At 43.0% G+C, this 22,858-nt stretch overlaps 2 protein-coding genes across 6 annotated transcripts in view; one reads left to right on the top strand and one right to left on the bottom strand.

The window, feature by feature from the left end:
- The window catches only part of immp2l (inner mitochondrial membrane peptidase subunit 2), a 249,557-nt gene that overhangs the window by 3,584 nt on the left and 223,115 nt on the right, over window positions 1-22,858 (top strand). The gene's annotated exons all lie outside the window — the stretch shown is intronic.
- Window positions 800-21,447, bottom strand: LOC119894047 (leucine-rich repeat neuronal protein 3-like). Its single transcript, XM_038706544.1, has 2 exons — window positions 21,031-21,447; window positions 800-3,787 (listed from the first exon to the last, which is right to left on the bottom strand). The coding sequence occupies exon 2, from the start codon at window positions 3,421-3,423 to the stop codon at window positions 1,321-1,323; it is 2,103 nt and encodes a 700-aa protein (XP_038562472.1). The 5' UTR covers window positions 3,424-3,787; window positions 21,031-21,447; the 3' UTR covers window positions 800-1,320.

Here is a 22,858-nt window from a genome sequence, read left to right as displayed (position 1 = left end):
GCGTCAGTCGCTGTCGTCCTCTGTCCTGTTTGGGACTGAACTACTTTTGTCCTGGTTTTGTGGTCCATTTGCTCCTTCCCCCCCTTGCGGCTCGATGCGAGGCGCTTAACAAACGAGCCCAGTACTTGCTGAGCTGTTCCTGCGACGCAGCGGTGCTCTCCAGGGTCACACGGGGAAGAGGATGGCTTGGGCGCCGCATTCCTGCTGACCTATTCACTACCTGCCTCTAATGGGTATATTTTAGCTCTTGTGGCGGTGACAAATGCCGCCGCTCTAAAAGCCCTGTCCAAGGTGCTGAAACTCGGTTGATCTATGACTGAGTCCCGCTGATAAATGCCTCCCATCAGTTTGCTCGTGACGCCGATTCATCACCTCGCTGAGGTTTGTGTTGGGAATCCATATTGGATTTTTAATGAAGAGAATATAATGCAATTCAAAGTCAATGGGTTTGCCAATGTCCTCACACTTTAAACACACACCCATTAAGTTAGATACACACATGCCTACACATACACACTCAAAACTATCTCACACGCTCGTCATGTTGTTTGAGATTGGATTGCATTTCCATAACAGTGTTAGAGCGTCTGCCTTGAAGGGCAGCTGCTGTAATTGTGTTTGTCTACAGCAGATCTCACACTTCTGCTGCTGTATGATTCGGACGGGGACACAACAAGATTTATGAGCCTCATCCATACAAATTAATCTTTTCCATGTCATAGTTTGCTTTTTATGGCAATAGACACATTTCAAAAGACATTTTTTGTTGTAGGAAGTGTCCAAGTTTAACAAGAGGAGATTGTAGTTATAAGACACCACAACAGGTTTAATGAAAAATGTATTTGTTCATAAAATTGTTTACATTATAGTCGGTTTAATTGTACACTAGACTAACAAGATTATTATTTTTTTTTGCCATTATAAACTATCTTCGCTTGGCACCATTTAAAGTAACACTGCAAAGAAAATGCTTTTTGCAGACATCAAAGCCTCAACAAGGTACTTTAGACAGAATAGTTCCTGTGCTGTGCTTTACTCTGGTTGCACTGCATGAAAGACCAGTAGCCATGTAGATTATAGTCAAGATATCTGCCTGATTAAGCTTGTTATAATGACACAAGTTTGAAATACAAAACAGTCTCTGCTTTTAGCCGCATACATAATGTGTATGAATTTTCCTCTGATGCCACCCAGCGGAGTTCCATTGCAAAATGTCTCATCAAAAGTTATGTAAAGAGGGCACGTAAATGACATTGCCCAATGTCCATCACTCTTCATCTTCGCTTAATCCCAAAGTGCTTTTACAGACAAGGGCATTTCTTACATGGGGTCTTCCTGTAAGTCTATTACAGTAGCCCTCACCTTGATCCCAGAACCGCCAAATTCCAGGAAAGAAAAAGAAGACGAGGAATGAGTGCTGGGAATCAGCAGCGTTTCAGCCGGGTCTGCTATCAGTTTCCTGTAAAACACTTGGCTGTACAGAGACGTATAGATGACAGAGCAGGCCACAGAAAACACAATAAAAAAGACAGCACAAGTAGCCATCACCAGACTGTCCCAGTTCTCCGTTTTCTCCCAGGGGGCCGCTGCCTCCTTTGTGGTCACGTTGACACAGTCCCTGCTGTATCCAAGCTGCGCTGCAGTGATCTCCACACAAACCTGGTAGCGAGTGGAAGGCTTCAGCTGTTTGATGCTGTACTCTTTGACATCAGCAGGAAGCCTGGCTTTGAATGGCATCAAGAGGCGGCGGGATTCGGCTAAAATGGACCAATTTAGCTGTGATACCAAACCACCTGTGCTCTCCCAGGAAACCATGACAGAATGAGACTGGACAGATGTGATATATACATGTAAAGGTTGATTTGGCCAGGCAATGTATCCATCTACCACAACCATCACAGACTTGAGGTCTGCCCCGACAAGATTGTGGGCAACGCAGGTGTACGAGCCAGCTTCCTGCTCCGTGGCGTCATAGATGTCAAAAGTTCCCTCAGGGTGCATGTAGTACTTATTGGACTCACTCCCAGGTACGACCCTGTCACCCGACGGTGTCACCCAGTAGATCTCAGGCTCTGGTTCTCCAAACGCCCGGCAGTGAAGCGAGACAAAGTTCCCTTTAACGACTTCAACCCGATCCGGGAGGCTCCCAGGTGAGATAAGAGGAAGGCAGATCTCTGTCATCTCCCTGAAATGCACCTTTTGAAGGTGCTGGCCTTGGTATTCTGGAGGCTCCACACAGAACAGGGAGTCGGGCTCCATGAACCGAACAGCGGTCCGGTTCATGTTGACCCAGCGGATGACGCAGTCGCAGCGGATGGGGTTGCTGTGCAGACTGACCTCTCGCAGGTTGGGCAGGGACTCCACGGTGCTGTGGTGGAGCGCACTCAGAGCGTTGCTGTTCAGCATCAGAGTCTCCAGCCTGGGGAGCTTGTGGAAAGCCCTCGGGTGGATGTAGGACAGCCTGGGATTGTTGGTGGCCTCGATTTTTGTCAGCTCTGGCAGGTTGTTCAGGGCAAAACTGTCGATGGATACAAGTTCTGGCATGCTGTTGATGCCCAGCTCCTTGAGATGCATCATGTCCAAGAAGTCACCCTTTTGGATCCTCTCAATGGGGTTCTTATTCAAATCCAGAAACTTCAAGTTCTGGAGTTTCATCAGTGCCGCTCTTGGGACTTGATTGAGCAAGTTGTCAAAAAATGAGAGGCTCTCTAAATTCTCAAGGCCAATCAGGGCATTGCCGGGAATTTCAGTCAGATTCATCTTGGCAAGCACGAGGCTTCGAAGGTTAGCCAGAGGTTGAAAGTCCATGTCTGACAGCTCGAGAATGGGATTTTCTCCCAGCATTAGTATCTCCAGATTGGGGAGATGCTGGAACCACTTGCTGTTGATGCTTGTCAGTCGATTGGAATTGAGATGGAGCCTCATCAACCTGTTCAGGCCCTGGAAGGCGCCGGGGCTAATGGAAAAAATCAGGTTGTGGTTGATGTAGAACTCCTGGAGGTTGGGCAGTGAAGCGAGGCAGCTGTCAGATAGCTCCTGAATCCAGTTCTCCTCCATGTGGAGTGACAGTAGCTGGGGGAGAGACCCCAGACAAACATCGCTCACAGAGGAAATGTTATTCTGAGACAAGTCGATTTCAGTGATGTTGGCCAAGTAATCCAAAGTTTTCTCCACATTAACAATGTTGTTTGTCTGCAGCAGCAGTACTTGTGTTTCTGACGGGAGTCTCTCCGGTAGCGCTGATAGGCCCAAGTCATTACAGTCCACTGTGGCAGCCTCAGTGTAAATAGAGCTGGGTGAGAACCAGGGTCGTATCTCACATCGACACAATGCAGGGCAATAAGCGGCCCCCTCAGAGGCCAGAACAAAAGCAGCCAGAGACAGCTCAGCCAGCAAACAAGCCACAACTGCTGTCTCCTTCATCTTGGCCCCGTATTCCCTTTAGCCAGTAATTGGCCCTTATGGAGTCAGCTGTTAGCACTGTTAACGTCACAAATAAAAGCTCATTTGTTATTGCAGCAAGACAGAGTGGATTTCTGCTGACGCCTGGTCCCCGAAGCTTTGGCCCTTTTTTCTTCTAGCTTTTGGCAATGAGAGGCAACCTTCTCCCTTCGGTTCGTGCCAGGTTGTCATGCACGCTGTGATATGTCAAGGTCGATGTATCCTTCAGGGAGCGGTGCTGCACAACAGAGGGACGGTTGAGAAATGCTGTGGCTCTGGCTGGGACGAATCACTCTGCCTTCCATCATTATTATCCTCCGTCGCTGTCACCGGTGTCAGTTTCCATCTGGGGAGAATGGAGAGAAAAAAGGCTGATATAACACACTGCTGTTGAAATATGAAGGCATATTGACATTTAGGAATATTGAGACTTATTAAGTCTTTTCAGCCTCATTTAATTTTATTGCTTTCCTCGCTCCATCAGAATTGTAAGTTATGATTAACTTGACCTAATGTATATTATTTGACAGGTGTGAATCCAAAAACAGTACTTTTAAGTCTCTGGCTGAAGGGCGAAAGGACTCTGGCAGACAGGCTGATGTTTTTCAATGCTTTTTCAGTCAAAGTAGTAAGATAAAAGTGTCCTCAAAAATTTGGAGCTGTGAAAGTATGTTGATTCAAGAGGCAAAACATTGCAAGTCCTCATTTTCCCCCTGCGTTGTAATTAACAGAGCTTCACCGCCCCCTGAACCTCTCTTCTGTGTGAACAATGCACCTGCGCACACTTATCAAATCACCCACACAAAACAAGCACACACAGTTTGCAACAGCTGATACACAAAACCTGGAGGAGTTGTAGATCCACCAAAAATATCTGTCAAACGAGCTCGCTACAGGTCGTTTGCTGCAGCTCCTCTGCTGCTTTTTGCATTATTCACGAGGCACTGAATCAATGTTGTTGGTACAGGTGACAGGTCTACGGTGGGCTTTGCCTATGTCGACTGCACATATTGATGTTTTGATTAATTTGTGACCTTGAGTGCAGAAGCCACAGCTGCGTGCACGACAGTAGATAAAGCTGATGGTAAAGTCTGAAGCAGCTGGCTACTGATGAAGACGAGCTATGACACTTCATGCATATATTAGGTAGTTTATGGCAGTCTGTGTGTACAGTTCGCAAAACTGAAAGAGTTTCTCTCTCACTTTATTCCCCCTTTCTTAAAGTTGGGAAGTAACCAGAGTACACTTACTTAAGTACATTATACAAAGTACAAAATATCCCCAGACTATGTTCTAAGTGTAATTTGGAATGCATGATTTGCAAAAACATATTACAAGGATTTGAGTACTTACACCATTGTTCTCTCTCTATCTCAAAGATGGGAATTAACTGAGTACTTTAACTTGATTCTCTCAACGGTGGAAGAACTGGTGGAGTCCTTTAGATATTTCTTGAAGACCACTATTGAGAAAAGGCCCCTTTTTTTACTTTTGCACCTCCCGTCCAGACGAAAATGAAGACCTAAAACGGAGAAGTTTGAAAACGCTGCCGATCCCCTTTTTTTGTTTTAAAAGTCTGGAGAGCGTTTTCGTGCAGACAGGCCAAAACGGAGGACTTCAGAAACGATGACACAGACGCTCATGTTTGGCTCTCTGATTGGGCAACACATTCTCACTCCGGACTCGTTACATATTGCCGCTTGGTCAAGGCCCTTTGGCGCCCTGGGTAACCTTTTAGTGTAATTTTTAGACGTTTATAGCTCCGTGGTCAAGTTACCAACACTTAGCAACAACAAATATGCAACTTCCGGTAAAGTTAGCTACAATAAATGTGCAACGTCTGGTTAGACTTTCAAAATGAAACGACGCGTTATTAAAGTCGTGAAACATTGAAATTTGGTTGGGTTTAAGCACTAAAACTACTTGGTTAAGGTTTGGAAAAGATCACGGTTAAAATAACTACGTACGTTAGCTAACACGGAAGTTGACTTACGTAATTCTGTTAAAATATTCTGTACTGTGCAAGTAACACTTGTACTGTGCGTGTCGGTGAGTGTGGCTCGGGAGAGCGGGTTAGAGCGGGTTGCCCGTTAATCGGAAGGTCGGTGGTTCAATCCCTGGCTTCTCTAGGCTGCATGTCGAAGTGTCCTTGGGCAAGAACCCCGAATTGCCCCTGGTGGCTGTTCCACCGGTGTGTGCATGTGTGTGAATGTTAGTTTCTGTTGCAAATGAGCACTTAGGCTACAGTGTATGACTGGTGAATGCAGATGTAGTGTAAAAAGCGCTTTGAGTGGTCGAAAAGACTAGAAAGGCGTTTACATTTATCTGACGCTTTTATCCAAAGCGACTTACAATTGCTCTACATGTCAGAGGTCACACGCCTCTGGAGCAACGAGGGGTTAAGTGTCTTGCTCAGGGACACAATGGTGGATGTCTCACAGTGGGAATCGAACCCAGGTCTCCCACACCAAAGGAAACTGTTTTGCATTCAGTAACAGTCCCAGCTCGTTATTGGTCCATGCAAAATAAAATCTGGTGTGGTTCTTTGTCTGTAGAGCTGTATTCTTTCGCCAAATCTTCTCTAACTACAGAAGAGTCCATCTGCTTCGTGTTTACACCAGCATGCGCATGCCCGGTGTGCATGAACGGCCTCTAGTGCATTTTCCGTTGTTTAAATGTAGGCTGAGATCAAGTCTAAAACGCTGGTGTGGACGGAGATCGTATTCATTTGGATGGTGCGTAAGTAAAAGCAAACAGATGTTAAATACTTTTTGATTGAATATAAAAGTAATATATATAATAAAAGTAATCTAAAAGTAATCTAGAGAATTAGCAAGACTCCATAACCATGAAAAGGTTGTTAGTTTTTAAAGCCTCAAACAACCTGTCAGGAACATCTTGTGATCATAATTATAACTAGAATGGTTAGATGGATTGGTTTGGTTTTTTTCCAGTTCACATCCTCTAACCTACCGACAGTCAACGCAGTGACCACAGTCATTAGTGGTTTTCATCGCTGTTCTTCTGTTTAGCTATACTTACATATAATATTGAATGCAGGACTTGTAATTGAGAATTTGTCATTTGGGAATTATAGTTTTTCAGATGTTAGGAATTTGAATACTTCCACCATCTCTCTCTCTCTCTCTCTCTCCAGCCATCTGTGTGAAACGCCACACACAGTTACATCCAAGCTGCTCTGTGACAAGAACGTTAGAACAAATCAATCTTCCTTTACATCGCAGAACTCTTCATTCAGTCAATATATAATTAGGCGATATTGGACAGTTTTTTCCCTTCACGTTTGCATGTTATCATCCTTTCACGGTCCGCTTCCATTTGCAATCATCCTTTGGTCGTCTTTGTTTTGCTCTTACGCAACTCATTAAAACCCCTGCAGGCATCCATCTCCATCGCCCAGAGAGAGAGGAGGAAGCTGCTGTACTGTATCTAACGTTATAGTATTATGTAAATGATTCTCCACAGAGATGGAAACAACAAATTTATGTACAGAATTTAGGTAACAACGAAAACAACTTATATGCTAATGAAGCAAGCATGGTTTGGATGTTAAATGGAGTGTTTAATAGTGGATGTTTTCTCTTATAGTTGGGGAGTGTGCTCTCAAGAGACACTACCGTTCGCTAATTTAATTTCTGCTGTTTACTTCCGCGATGCTCGCACTCTCATTTCCCTCTTATTACTTAACAATAAGAGCCTGCAGTGACTTCCCTCATTTCCCCTTCATGCACACACACACATACACACACACACACACACACACACACACACACACACACACACACACACACACACACACACACACACACAGTTGCATAAAATGGGTGGATGAGGAGAAACAGCAGAATGTGGTGATTCTCTGTTCACTTCTCCAGCTTTTTAGATGTTTTTATTTTTGTGCTCAAAAGACAATTTTATTTAAATGAGGTACACATTTTTATCTAAATTATAAGGTAACATCCCCTCCTTGTAGACTGCTCTGACAGATGTGCCGTACTTGGTAGCAGAGATTCAGATGCAGAACAGCAGCAGGAACAATTTGTCCTGAACGACATCCGGAGTTTTACTGGTGTTCATTTTAACTTCTTTCATCCTGCACTACCAGGCCGTCGCTGACACTGAGGTCTTGTCCTCCATTTTGGGGGGGTTTCATTTAAAGCTAACACTTGGTGGATATTATATACAATTCAATTACAGTTTGTTTTTAGCCTCAATATATTTAAATTTGACTACAACAACTGTGCACCAAATGTCTCAATCGGAAGATTAATTTCAGCTTTTGCGTAAAAATTTAGCTTTGGATAACAGACAGCCAGAACGTAATGCTGCCGTTTAGTGTCAATCAGAAACCACTTAAGAACAAAGATTATTTTACATCTTCTCCAATTTTACTGTCTAAATTTCCCATAGTGAATATAGTGTAATTTGTTTTGCTTTCATAAACAAACCAAAGAAGTTTTTAAATTCATGAAGCAGGATGTTTTCCTGAACTGAAGTTAAATTCCAGTTAGGTCCATTTAGGGAGCCAAAGCAAAATGATCTGGGCTCTTATTTCAATCTTCAACTCAAGAAAAGAAACACTTCCTTCTCTTGGATTAAAATATATTTCACTGTGATGCCATTTTTGTGACACAGTAAAATAAAATATGAAGAACGAACAAAGAAGTTGACAGACACTCATTTCAGGCTTCTCCAGATCAAACCGCCTCCCTTCCTAAAATAAGACCGCAGTTGATGGTTAAGTTATTGTCAGATTTTTGACCGAGTTAGTCGCACATTACGAAGCATTTATCACTTACTAGCCATCTTTTCCATCTAATTGTCATGCAAATGGTAAGCAGACTTTTGAAATGTCCCAAAAAATAAAAGTGAATGTGAAATCTGTGCGTTTCCATCAGCTGGTTTGGAGCGAATAAACCAGGCTGCGACGAGCGTCGTTACGTCAGTAGTTGACGTTACACATGGCTGTAATAAACAAGACGTCTGGGTTCAAACCAGAAACAAAAGCAGTCGCATGAACCTGACGGCCAGGGATCTTAGAAAAATGGAGAGAGGTCCTCAGAAATGTGTTTCAAGCGGGCAAACTGCTACCAGCCATGTCTCCGTGCATTATGGGAAGGTCAGGCAAGACGGCGACAGTGGAAACAGCTGTTCGCTACGTCAGAACTTATTGGGCAAAAGTGTTTCCATCAGCGTTTACTCTTTTTCAACAAAGGCAAAAACCACCTCAAGCGAGCGTAAAAACTTTCTTGCGAAAGTAAGGATTTTTTCTTTTCTAATGTGATGGAAACACGGCTTCTGTATCTCATGATGAAACCTAAACCAAAGCAGTAGTCCTTCACTACACATCCTGACCGCAGCTTCCTCAGATCTGTTTCCTCCTGACATGTCGTGACCTCTGAGGTCAGAGGTTGTGCTCTCTGCGTTTATTTCAGCTCGAGCCGGTGGTGGTATTAGCTTTTCTTGCTCACACTCAGAGAGACTCTCCAACGCAGAGAGACAAAGAATCTCCCGTTGTTGATAAAGGTATTTAGCAGTGCATTATAGGACCCACATCCAGACCAGAGAGCAGCTCCGTTTAACCCGGCAGGACTGGCAGCCTGAGCGCTTCTTTAAGTGCTGAGTATTGACATTCTGCGAATGGATTAAAGCGGCCCAAATGTAAAATATTTATGTATTTCTTATACAGCTGAGAGAGATGGAGGCCGAGGGCCGGAGCTCTTAGGGCGCCGCGTCCTGATGTGGCAGACGTCTCATAAAGTGTTCCCATTCCACCATGTTTTATTCAACACTCCCTGATACACACAGCTGCACACAATCCTGCTGCTTTCTGTCCACACTACTATCGTCAGATGAAAACCGTGCACTTCATTTTTTAGCTGACTTTCAGGCTTTTATTTAAACGGATTGGTCGCAGATGAAGAACTGTCCAACCTCTGGAGAAGATTTTTCAAAATCCTTATGAGAAAATGTCACAGTAAATTTTTTATCAGGCGAAAAACTGTTCCTGAGAAGTTTTTCACCTTAAAGCAGTGGACAGATTGTTAAAGGTCCCATGAAATGGTGTCATTACCTCCTTAATGTGATGTAATTCCTGTTAAAATAGGTTTTTAAGTGAATGGGCTATCGGTTAGAAAGGCTTTGGGATTTGAAGGGCAAAAAGGAAGGACGATTCAGAACATCTGCCAGGACTGTAGGAGATGCTGTTTTCCAGAGAGTAGAACTTTCCAGGACTTTCAAGTGTCCATTTTGTGGTTTTTGCATTTCAACCTTTACTTGCGATTAAAGTCTCGGTCTAGACTCAAATCTCGGACATTGTGATTACATGCTACGTGTCTTAACCACTAGGATACCAGACTGCACTGATCTGAAACAATATTGTCTGTTGGCACAAAATGACCATATTTTCTGAGACATGAGTTATGGCTAAAGAAAATTTCTATTTTAATAGTTTCCTGGATCTACTGGGCTGGAAACAAGAAGTTGTCACCTTTCCAAACTGTTGATACTGTATCTTAGAGGAGCAAGAAAGCACCCTCCCTCACCCTTAAAACGGCAAAATTGTACGTTTTATGCTTCGTTTTTTGTACAAAGTAAACAAACCAGATATTGGATGTTAATGTGTGATCTTTAGAGATGGATTTTGTTGCCTTTGGACAGTGACAGGCTAGCTGTTTCCATCTGTTTCCAGTCTTTGTGCTAAGCTAAGCTCCAGTAAGTAACTGCCGGCTGACAGATATGAGAGTGGGATCAGTCTTCTCATCTAACTCTCCGCCAGAAAATGAACAAATATATTTCCCAAAATGTCGAACTTGAAGGGCAGGTTAAACTCATTTACAAACACTTTTCCTCACTTACCTCTAGAGGTATCATTTCTGCCCCCACACCAAAACAAAAGAGGTAAATGTAATTTAGTTAGTGGCATTCCCAGCGTTGAGAAAGACATTCAAGAGCAACATCTCGTTCTAAAATCAACGTCCTGATTACCTCAAATAATCCATAAATACTGCATCACTGTGTGTAAATTAGTCCCTGGAACAGCTGTTCAGAGTGAGGTCTGTCGATCAGCAGCACGGATACTCATTCTGTAAAGATATACAAATATCCCAAAACCTGGACAAATAAAACCAAAACTATCTGCGTGGTTACCGACCCGGCAGTAAACCGCCTCAGTTTCTGTGTTTCTCCAGCTTTCAGTGTGGTAACATACAGTAGTACGAGTATGTAAATGAGATCAATAACTGTCTGTGTTTTCAGACAGAAGGCGCTTCAAATTAACCTCTGGACTGTCTGTGCTGCAGGCTTTAAAGTTCGTCTGTAATTAACACTCGTGTTCGGGGCGGTGATGTATCTGACCTTTCCTTCTGTGAAGATTCCTTGTTAATAACTCTCCTTCCTGCAGACAGACCGTGTAATGACCATCAGATACTCTGTCATGTTTATTAGCTGCTGAGTTTTTTTTTCATTAGTCAGCTGGAAATCTCAGTTTGACCCTCAGACAGCAGGCTGCTGTCCTTCAACCCCTCGACCTACTAAGAAAAAAGTGCATTTGAGCAACATACTGAACACCCGCCGGCCCTGGGTTTGCTGTTCTGACCATCTCGGACCTCTGACTTCCCTGTGGGCAAGAGAAAACTGGATATTTACTTTGCACTATCAAAAGGGAAGTGGGGAAAGAAACGCGAATGAGCTCATGTGCTTTTACCTCTCAAGGACATCTCATACAGCAGATCTCAACTTCAAACCAATTTATTTCTAAAGCGCTATCAAAGCTGCTCTAGACAAGAATTTGATGTAGAAATCCATTCGTTTTATCTGCCTGAATCACAGTGAAGAGACTTTGTCCATATTAGCTTCTGCTGTTCATATGAGCGCTGGTGGGAAATTGGACTCTTTTTGACCACAGTGAATCATTTTCTAACCTTGACCAAGTATTTGTGCCTAAACTTAACCAAATCTTAAGCACAGGGGCGGTAAATCAGAAAACACTCCCCTGAATCATTCTCGTGAGAATCTTGTAGGCATAGAAGATCAAAAGCTGTCGAGCGTCACATCACAAAACGCTCAAATGGATCTTTTTGAACGTATTATACGGTGTCAGGAAATCTGCTCCACACAGGAAGTCACCAAAACTCAAGAGCGGGTGAGCGCTCTGCTCAGATGCAGGACTCAAACAGAGAGCCGAAGTTCTGTTCCAGATGTAAAAAGACATCCTGACGTTTGTAATAACGTCAATAACTAAAAGTGCAGCCTCGTCACCAGCTTGTCATGTGCCCCTCTTCATATGTGGAAGAATTTGTTTTATTCAAAAGGGATCTAATCTTGTTTGTTTTAGCAGCCTTTAAGGCACACAATTTCCCACCAGCCTTAGATTTAAATGGCAAGTGGAGAGGGGTCTTTCAAAATAAAACTGGTCAACGTTGTGAAATGTCACAATTTAGTTCTGTTTAGACTTGGTTTGGTTTAGGAAAACATCACGGTTTAGGTTAAAATAACTACTTTATTTACATAACTTAACCAAAAAGAAAATTTCCCACTGCCGAATTTTCCGGGATTATTACGCCAATATGCCGGCTCGCTGCGCTGTATGAAAGGTAGCGAGCCGGAGAGGGGGGTCCGATTCGATCCGCCTCTGGGTCGGGAATGTTGGTGGTAACAGAGGCGGAACGATGTCTGTGTTAAAAGCCACAGCCGGCACGCCGGACCAGGAGTGACGTTTCAACGCTTTCAAGTCACGGTCTTTTTTTTTCACAGCATAACTCAACCCGGCGTCAACGTTCACTGGACGTGTCTCAGCTTTGACTTGCTGTTTATGTGTCATTTTGTTGTTTCTTCACAGCCCTCTCTGACCCTGTTTCATTCCATGATCTTCAGGCTGCATTTCGCACAGGAAGCATTTCAGAATCAGCGTTTTGGGTGCCTGATTTTGCCGACATCTTTAGATTTAGTTGATTTGGTGACAAGTGCTTGTTTTTGTCCTTCTGCTATGATTAATTTGGCTACGTAGTTAAATGGTTTCTTTTTTGTCTCTTTGAACAGTGTTTATTGTTTTACGATCAGGGGTCTGCACGGGGTATTTTATTTTGAAAATTGCCTGGATTAGCTCCGGCAGCTGCGGCGCTGACGGACTCAGTGGACTTTGCAGGTAACCCGTAAATCTGGATCTCTATGTGAAAGCGCACGCGGTTGCGGGATCAGTTTGAATGAGCGAATGCGGCATGTTGGCGGACGTTCTTTCCGTGTTTATCTCTGTGTGATAGCGGCTAGTGTGACTTTTTGTTTCACACGGGAAATGGACGCCGGTCTCTTGGGTTAAAGTCTAGTTGCTGGTCCCTGTCCATCCCAACAACCTCCTAACTCAGACTTTTCTCAGACGTTATTTATATACTATGCCTACTTTAGCGTTCAGTAATGATGTTAAAGGGATTCCCAGTGCATTAAAACTGACACAAGGGCTCTGAAACTCAACTTTTATCTCTATGTACCTGTTTGTTCATATATTTAATTAATTTAACAATAGCTGACATTTGTCCTCCGTACTTTAATTAATTTATAGGAAATGAATTCAGACGTGTGTCTCTCGAGTCTTCTGTGGCTGCCAGCATGCAAAGCTGCCTTGTAGTTGCCAGTTGAACAGAACGTGTTGATCCCAGCGCTGCCTCGCAGAAAGAGGAAGTGCCGATGAAAAATAAAGGAAAGAAAGAGGAGGATTATTCTTTCCACCTGCTCCTGCTGAGAGCTACAGTAAATCTGCAGGCATGCAGTTCAAAAGAGTCTCAGTATGAGACTGAATTAAGAGTTGAATGATGCTGACGTCAAAGCTCAGTCGTCAGGAGGCAGATGGTTGTCATCTCTGCATACACGCGACCATGTACTTAAACACAAGAGGGAGGCAGGAGCTGGAGATGTATTTTGGTTCTTTCATTTCTGAAGCATGGGTGGGTTCACTCTTTTGAATATAGTTTGTATACACGCAGGTGCAATTAACATCAAAATGCTGTTAAAGACTGTTTCAGGTCCTCAGACAGGTGCATTTACATAACACCTGTTCTCCCGGGGATTCAGGAAGAAAAGACAAAAGCATCTACTGCTGGTCTGAAAACACCTCTTCCACTATTTACACCCCCAAAACAGACATCTACAGACGTTACATGACTTTAGGTTCTTCATCTAGTAGTTAAGTTAGTTTGTAATTGTTGCTGATAAATATCTGGGCTGCAAGTAACACCTTGATTTTCCCCAATTCAGTTTAATATTTGATCTATTAAATGTCCCAAATTATAACAAATGCCCAAAATGTTTTCTTAAAATTGCTTGTTAATGGCAGATTTCCTCCCGGCTGCTTATTGGTGGTTTTAAAACTCAACTATCACCAGAAATTTGAGGGTGCCGTTGAGTATTTATCACTGATCAAACCAACACCACTGAGTTTTATTAAAATTTACACATAAATAGATATTTGTACATTTTTCATTTAGCTTTTCTCCAAAGTGACTTACAGCTGCTCTACATGTCAGAGGTCTCACGCCTCTGGAGCAACGAGGGGTTAAGTGTCTTGCTCAGGGACACAATGGTGGATGGGTCACAGTGGGGGATTGAACCTGGGTCTCTCACACCAAAGCCATGTGTCTTATCCACAGTCCACAGTGTTCTTTTTATCTGGATTTTATGTCAACATAGACATTATATTTATTTACAATAATGTGCAACAGCGAGTATATTTTGTAGGAAACGTAAAGCCGCCCACGTCACATTTATCATCAACATAATGGGGAAATGTTGCACAATGCTGAGAGTGAACAGTGAAAATGTTCCAGACAGATGTTAATGGTTTGTCAAGACCCAAATTCAACATTTTATATTATTACTTTATTGTGTCTGTTATTTGAGCCCTGTTAATTAAAAGTATTTAAAAAAAATTCTGACAAAATATAAAACACAATAGCTATTCTTAGCATGATTCAACTTTTTTATGACAATGTTTACGCTGCCACCCGTTCCAGCCACTTGCAATACAACTCAGTACTGCAGTACATAAATGTACTTCACTCACATAAAGAACCTGTGGCACCCTCCAGGCGATGATTATGTTTCTTACCTCAACATAATTGGGAACAACAAATCAGTATTATATACGGGTTTTAATGTAATTTCTAAGAGACGGTGGGTCATGTTTCCTGCTGTAAGAAGACACCGATCACTACATTTTACAGGAAATTAAGAACTTGTGTGTGAAATTCAGCCGCTGATCATGCTCCAAATATATAAAATCAAGGGATTGTTTTTTCTTTTCTTTTATGTTTGAAAAATATAAGCAAAGTTGTATATTTATGGTAAAAACTCTGATTACTGTAGTCTCCATTGAGGACATAAGGACAGCTACAGCTTTACACTGTTATACAAGCTGCACGCTCACTACTTTACACTGTTATACAAGCTGCACGCTCACTACTTTACACTGTTATACAAGCTGCACGTTCACTACTTTACACTGTTATACAAGCTGTACGTTCACTACTTTACACTGTTATACAAGCTGCACGTTCACTACTTTACACTGTTACACAAGCTGCACGCTCACTACTTTACACTGTTACACAAGCTGCACGTTCACTACTTTACACTGTTACACAAGCTGCACGTTCACTACTTTACACTGTTACACAAGCTGCACGCTCACTACTTTACACTGTTACACAAGCTGCACGCTCACTACTTTACACTGTTACACAAGCTGCACGCTCACTACTTTACACTGTTACACAAGCTGTACGTTCACTACTTTACACTGTTATACAAGCTGCACGCTCACTACTTTACACTGTTATACAAGCTGCATGTTCACTACTTTACACTGTTATACAAGCTGTACACTCACTACTTTACACTGTTATACAAGCTGCATGTTCACTACTTTACACTGTTACACAAGCTGCACGCTCACTACTTTACACTGTTATACAAGCTGTACGTTCACTACTTTACACTGTTACACAAGCTGTACGCTCACTACTTTACACTGTTATACAAGCTGTACGTTCACTACTTTACACTGTTATACAAGCTGCACGCTCACTACTTTACACTGTTATACAAGCTGTACGTTCACTACTTTACACTGTTATACAAGCTGTACGTTCACTACTTTACACTGTTATACAAGCTGTACGCTCACTACTTTACACTGTTATACAAGCTGTACGTTCACTACTTTACACTGTTATACAAGCTGCACGCTCACTACTTTACACTGTTATACAAGCTGTACGTTCACTACTTTACACTGTTATACAAGCTGCACGCTCACTACTTTACACTGTTATACAAGCTGCACGCTCACTACTTTACACTGTTATACAAGCTGTACGCTCGCTACTTTACAAGCTGTACGCTCACTACTTTACACTGTTATACAAGCTGCACGCTCACTACTTTACACTGTTATACAAGCTGCACGCTCACTACTTTACACTGTTATACAAGCTGTACGTTCACTACTTTACACTGTTATACAAGCTGTACGTTCACTACTTTACACTGTTACACAAGCTGCACGCTCACTACTTTACACTGTTATACAAGCTGTACGCTCACTACTTTACACTGTAGCAAAGAGTCATTTCTTCAGTGTCGTCACATGAAAAGATAAAATCAAATATTTACAAAAATGTGAGGGGTGCACTCACTTTTGTGAGATACTGTAAGACCTTGATTATCATTTAATGAACTGATGATCAAACTCAATAATAGGTCTTCATGTCATCATAGGACTGAATGCAGTCTGGACATTTCTTCAAACAACCAGCGCTGTTAGTCTTCTGGAGAAAGTTTGTCTTGCAGAGTGAAAAACACCTGCAGCAGGTTTGCACACAGTCCTAATGCAAGATTGAGCAGATAGTTTAAAGGGTAATTCTGGTTTATCACATTTGTAGGGCTTTGACCATCACCATGGTAACATTGTGCTCGCCAAGTCAATTGCTGGGTGACTGTTTGTCAAAGCAGGAAACATAAACAGTTAGATCAGACAGGTTGGAAACAAACCAACAGACTATACAGCTGATCTAAACCATTTTATTCGGAGGTCTAACACACGGTGATGTCAGCTTCTTCGTTTCCAACATGTCTGATCAGACTTATTTGCAGTTCCAGATCTCAGCTAGTTGAATTTAAGGTTATTATTACTGATAGACATTATGAAAAAGCTACAAAATTAAGACCCCAGTTGTAATAGTCCAAAATGATGACAGTATAGAAGCAGTCTAAACCTTTGAACCCCATTTGCATCTAAACCCTCACAGCTTCTTTTCAGTTAGTTATAACTCAGTCATATCTGATCGTACAGAAGTCAAACACATCCTCCTCGAATCAGCACGAGTCTTTCCATAATCTATTACGCCATCTTTGGATAAACACCACGCTTCTACCACGGTCCATTTTGATCTGTTTCCTGTTGGGATGTTTGTGTTTTGTTATGCTTCTTGTATAGTTTGATATGTTACATCTCATTAATCTGATTTTCCCTGGTTATGTTTTTTTTCGTACCCCTTTATGTGTCACTCCCTTCAAGACGATGTCCTCTTGCCAGGCCGCGGTTGTAAATAAGGATTTGTTTTATTAACTAACTTTGTGCAAACCAGTTTTGACAGAGCTAAAAGACAAACTGACGTCTGAACATGGATCTCATGTCCGTTGGACACTGACACACTCGTCTGTCCGTTTATACAGATATACTGTGTATCTGTTAACGTACAGGCAAAAAAAAACCTTTATAAAAACTGGACTACAACACATATATAACCTCACACATGCTTTCTAAGTAGCTTGACTTATTCTGAGTCAAAAGTCTGTCAATAAAGGGAGTGAAAGGGTTAAATGAATGTGATATTGTGGGTTGCACTTTGGATTATCACGTTATTTAGAATCATTGTGTTCGGGTTTACAGCAGAAAGCCGAGACATGAGCAGGGCAGTTTGTTCCCTGCTTCCTGCTTCCTCTCTTTTCTATAATTGATTTTTCTGGGTGTTACTGGCACATGACCAACGCCAGAACACCAAGATAAGATCAACATTTCAACACTAAATCCTTCTCTCCCCCTTCACTCCTCCCTCCATCCGCCATTGATTTACCATTAAACCAGTCCCATGTGAGTCCCGCGTGCACCGGTTGGTTCCCTCCCCTCCTCCCACCGCACACGCTCCTTGTTAGCATCACCGGTATCAGAATTTGCACTTAGCATCCACTCCCACGAGTCACACTTCTCTCTTTAATCTGCAGCCCGTCTACTGTTAATTACCCCCACGCACACGCTGTAAACATACACAGTTTAACAGTGTGACCTCTGTTTGTTGGTTCATGGCGGTACATGTGTGCAGCGACAGTCACCTGCGTGTTCGGTGTGGAGGAGGCAGCAGCAGATGGCTTCTGATATCGACTCTGACGGGGCGCTGGATACAGACCTGATGCTGGTGCTGCGTTATATTTTTAGACCGTGTTGATGTTTTGCTCTATTCTGACTGATGCCGGGTCGAACCAGAGGCCTCCGATGTCTTGGACACATTCAGCAAATACTCATTAAGGCAAAAATGGTCCAGTCTAAGCAGCAAGATCGTAACTTATACAAGAATCTACATACTGGCATCAGTACCTGGAAATCTAATGAATTTACCTGAAATTATAAGGCTGCTGTTATTCTGTATTTTCTTAATGTCAGGAAATGTCAAAAAAGACGTGTTAGTCTCTCTTTCAACAACATTTTCTAACTTTCCGCATGGCAGTGTGTCTTCAGGACTTGGGGAGTTCTACCGCCTGTACAGTATCTCACAAAAGTGAGTACACCCCTCACATATTACTAAATATTTGATTATATTACTTTTCACTGAAGAAATGACACTGCTACATTTTCACTTAGGGGTGTCCTCATTTTTGTTGCCAGCAGTTTAGACATTAAAGCTGAGGATACACGGAGCAACATTTAGAGCAATGTTGCCGTCAGTGGTAATGAGTAAAGGTTACTACCATAATCCCCTTCCCCCATCACTCCGCCACCCTCCCCCCACCACCGCTATCCGTTCAAAACATAGTCGGACTTGCCTCCAGCAGCATTGCTCAAAAAGTTGCCCCGTGAATCATCAGCTTAACGGCTGTGTGATGTGTTATTTTGAGGGGACAGCAGATTTACACAGTTATACAAGCTGTGCTCACTACTTTACACTGTGTCATTGCTTCAGTGTCGTCACAGGAAAGATAGAATCAGATATTTACCAACATGTGAGGACGAACTCACTTTTGTGGGAAAATGTATGTAAACGTAGTATAAAGCCTTTAGTGTCTCCAGAGGGCGCTGTGTGATGTCTTATAACTGTCCTCAAGTGATGTCACTCGAGTCAGCGTCGGCTGAAGACTACAGGTTGGAAAATGTAAAGTGAGTACCTGCTGCTCATCTCTGCTGCAGGCTTCAGGCTACATTAGCCGCTACTAGCGCAACACACCACAATCTTTGACCAAGCTATCGATGGTTGAGTTGCATTGTGGGTAATGTAGGCTTCAGGTTTTGAAATAAAAAACAATATAAGGACAGGGAGAAGGATAGATAGTTTAGGAGGTCTGAATTCATTTGTGAGCACTCTCACAATGAGATGGAGCCAAGCATACATCATAATTTATATGACAAATGAGTTTCTATCACTGTTTATTACACACTGTATTTGTTTTCCGAGAAATTCTCCCTCAAGCGTCCATCTAAGAAATGGAAGAAATATTGCTGCTTGGAAAAATACTTGAATCTCTAATGCTTGGATAGACGTCCAGCAAAAAGGCAGTGGTGTAAGAAATATTCAGATAAGTAAAGTAAAAGCAGCAATACTGCATTACAAGTAAGAGTTCTGCATTCTTTTTATTATTAGTTATCAGGAGATTATCAGAAAAAATACCATCTTTACCACTGATACTACTGTCAGTGTTTTATGATCATTTTATTCAATAATTATTGATGATGCATGAACACTTGAGTGGTACTTTATTGTTGAATTGCTTTATATGCTGTTGGTGAACATGCAGTGGAGTAGAATTATAAATTGAAATACTCAATTAAAGTACAGAACTTGAGAGTAAATTTACTTTCTGCCACAGTTTTTCCCAAAACTTGGCGACAGCCCTGCTCCTAGATCCTGAAGAAACATTCTGTGTAATGAGATGTTGAAGTTCGGGGGGGGGGAAACGGACATGATTAGAAACATAAGTAGTTGGCAGAAACTAAAGCTGAAGATGGAACAACAACATTTCTACTGCGAGCTACATCTGAGACTTTTTACAGGCTTAACCTGTTTGAAAGAGGGCCGTCATCTTAACAGAACTTGTGTCTTAATGTTTGTACTCATGAAAAACATCCCCCTCTGTTCCACTCCCCTCCAAAGGGGAACATCCAGAGAAAATGGCCTACTGTCTTTATTTAATTAGCACTATGTCACACTGGAGTAATCCTCCCGCTATTGTCCAATAAATAATAACTGACTGTTTTGCTTGTGCTGCCTAATCAGAGCATATGTGCCGCGAGTCCTCTGAGAAATCATGTGATGAAAATTAAGGATGAACGTTGACGTATTACTTGTGGAGCTCTGGAGAGGGCTGCGTCTTTAAAGTCTCCACAGCCCACGCTCAGCCTCTCCGAGTCTGACGCTGCTGCATGTTGACGTGAGAAAACTGAGCGTTTGTTCTCCACCAGGAGGCTTCGACCCCTTTTACTTGACCCCCCGTTTAGCCGCGGTGGAAATGTGCTGAATTTCAATATGCTCATTTGAAGGCGGCGTTGTTAATTATGAGCGAGGCTTTAATGCGCGGGAGGGGGGAGGGAGCGAGGAGAGAGACGGAGGTTCTGGTGAATTAGGCAGGCGGTGGTGGGAACGTCTTTGCTCCCGTTAGAGCGGATCACCCCGCAGTCAATCCTGTGACCTGCACATCTAAACTCTGACTGCGCCCGTCCTGACTCATGTGGCCACATCACACACCAGCATACGCCGCCTGTCCACACCGGCTCTAACCAGAGCTGACGAAGCTCGGACACTTTACGCTCGTTAGCGCTCCAGAAGCGTCCTGGTGGGGCATGTATCTCATTAATATGATTCCCCGGGTTTAAATGTGGCTCAGGAACCTTTGTCGCATGTTGTCCCTGAATATTTCCTGCTTCTTGTCACTTTTAAGCTGCCTGATAAACACAAAAACGCCCCCCTCTTCTTCCTTTCAAAAAGAATCTGTGCTTCATCCGCACATTCTGCCTTTCTCTTACTTCAGGGGACGAACCTGTGGAGTGACACCGTCGAGACTCCACTCTGTCTGCCAACTCCAACACAATTTCTTCCCCTCTCTGAAGCAATAAAACAAGCAGCTGAACTGACAAAACAGGAAAAAGACTCGATGAGCTGCGGCGTCCTCGCACGCATTTATAAAACCTGCGACAAAAATCTTATTCCCCTCAGCTGTCAGAACCGCAGGCTGAGCCGCCACAGCACTCAAGGACTACCGCAGTCCTGCCAACACACACAAACACACATCATACAGCGATGAAACACTCACCAGCAGAAGCGGTATCCATCACGTCCCATGCAGCAGCAGATATTCAGCAGGTATTCCTGGCATGGCTGCAGCAGCACAGAGTCCCTCTGTGTGTTTTATTTAAAGCGTGCAGCGCTGCATGTCAACATCCAGCAGCAGCAGCTGTCCTCCTGTTTTCCTCGAGTATCTCCAAGAACCGACGTCTTCTCTCTTTTCCTTTCCACAGCGACAGAGAGATGTGGAGAGAGGGGGGAGAGCCAGAGACACTGAGAGTGTGAGAGAGAGGGAGGAAGAGAGAGAGAGAGAGATCTGGAATTAAAAGGAGAGAGGGGAGAGAGACACTGAGAGTGAATGATAGGTTGTGTTTGTCATTCCTCCATCCTTCCTCTCCTCTGCTGTTGGAGAGGAGGTCATCCATCACTCTATCACACACACAGAAACACAGTATGAACACACACAAGTGCACACACGGACACATTCCAGTTCCCCAGAGACCGACCAATGAGTGTTCAGTTCTGGAGCTGGAGCTGAATCCAATTGGCTTAGCAAGCTGTCAGTCAGTCACGATCCCCTGTATCCTTACAGCTACGGGGAGGATGGGGGTGATGGGTGGTGGTGGGGGGTGTGGAGGGGGAAAAGGAGGAGGCATGAAAGAACAAGAGGCGTGAGAGGAAGAAAAGTACAAATCCAGTTAAACCAAGTAGGAGGCGGAAGAAGAAAAAGAGGATGAACAGGTAGAAGGAAACGATGAAGCCATGTGCATCTCCCTGGCAGGGGCGTTAAAGGAAGTCAAAGAGCTCCAAATCTTATTTCGGAGATGCTGAGATTGGTGGAAATCCTACCCGAACCTGACGTGCATTGTTGATGTTTCAAACCAAAATAAAAAACTGATCTGAAATGGACCCGGATAGGATAATTAGACTAATCCATCCAACTTTGGACTGGCAGATGCTGATGGTGGTTACTGGGGGTTACAGTCAGGGGCAACTAATAGGTTTGGTTGAAGATACCCAAAGACGTTTTGTTTCTCATGCAAAAGGCTTTAATATCAATATCAATTTTATTTATACAGCACACTTAAAACAACCAAGGTGCTTCACAGGTTAAATACAACAACAAGACACTACTCACACAGTAAAAGTACAGCAATAAAACATTATAATATACAGTATAAGATATAGTGATATTAAAATTGCCAGGAATAATAACAGACTTAACTCGAAGGAAATGCCAAAGAAAAGAGATGTGTTTTTAACAGTGATTTAAAACGTTCGAGAGTCGGGGCGGTTCTGATGTGGACTGGCAGGTTGTTCCACAGGTTAGGGGCAGCTACACTAAAGGCTCGATCGCCTCTGGTTTTAAGTCTGCTTCTGGGTCCATCCAGGAGGAGGAGACTGGTGGATCTCAGCACTCTAGCTGCAGTATGAACGTGAAGAAGCTCCGTTAAGTACAATGGAACCAATCCATTAAGGCATTTAAAAGTTAAAAGTAAGATTTTAAAATCAATCCTGTAATGAACAGGAAGCCAGTGGAGGGAGCGCAACACAGGTGTGATGTGGTCCCTCTTCTTCTTTCCTGTCAGGAGGCGGGCAGCAGCATTTTGGACTAACTGCAGGCGCTGAATCGATGACTTGTCAAAGCCCACATATAAGGAGTTGCAGTAGTCAAGGCGGGAAGTTACGAAGGCATTAATCACCCTCTCCAAATCTTTAGGAGGGAGATTCAACTGGAGAAAGCAGGATCTAACAGTGGCGGATATCTGTTTATCAAATTTAAACGCACTGTCCAATAAGAGAGAAGGCTTATTCAGTTCTGACTGGTAGGAAATCCCAGCTATTGAATCTCTGTG

The sequence above is a fragment of the Micropterus salmoides genome, unplaced genomic scaffold (genome assembly GCF_014851395.1).
Source record: "Micropterus salmoides isolate LMB-PRFRI ecotype aquatic unplaced genomic scaffold, ASM1485139v1 Ms_hic_scaffold_8, whole genome shotgun sequence".
NCBI lineage: Eukaryota > Metazoa > Chordata > Actinopteri > Centrarchiformes > Centrarchidae > Micropterus > Micropterus salmoides.
Note: the sequence above shows the minus strand (reverse complement) of the source record. Positions and strands in the feature narration are given on the sequence as shown.

Coding starts and splice junctions, on each gene's coding strand:
- LOC119894047 (XM_038706544.1), bottom strand. CDS start 3,423: ATGAAGGAGACAGCAGTTGTGGCTTGTTTGCTGGCTGAGCTGTCTCTG.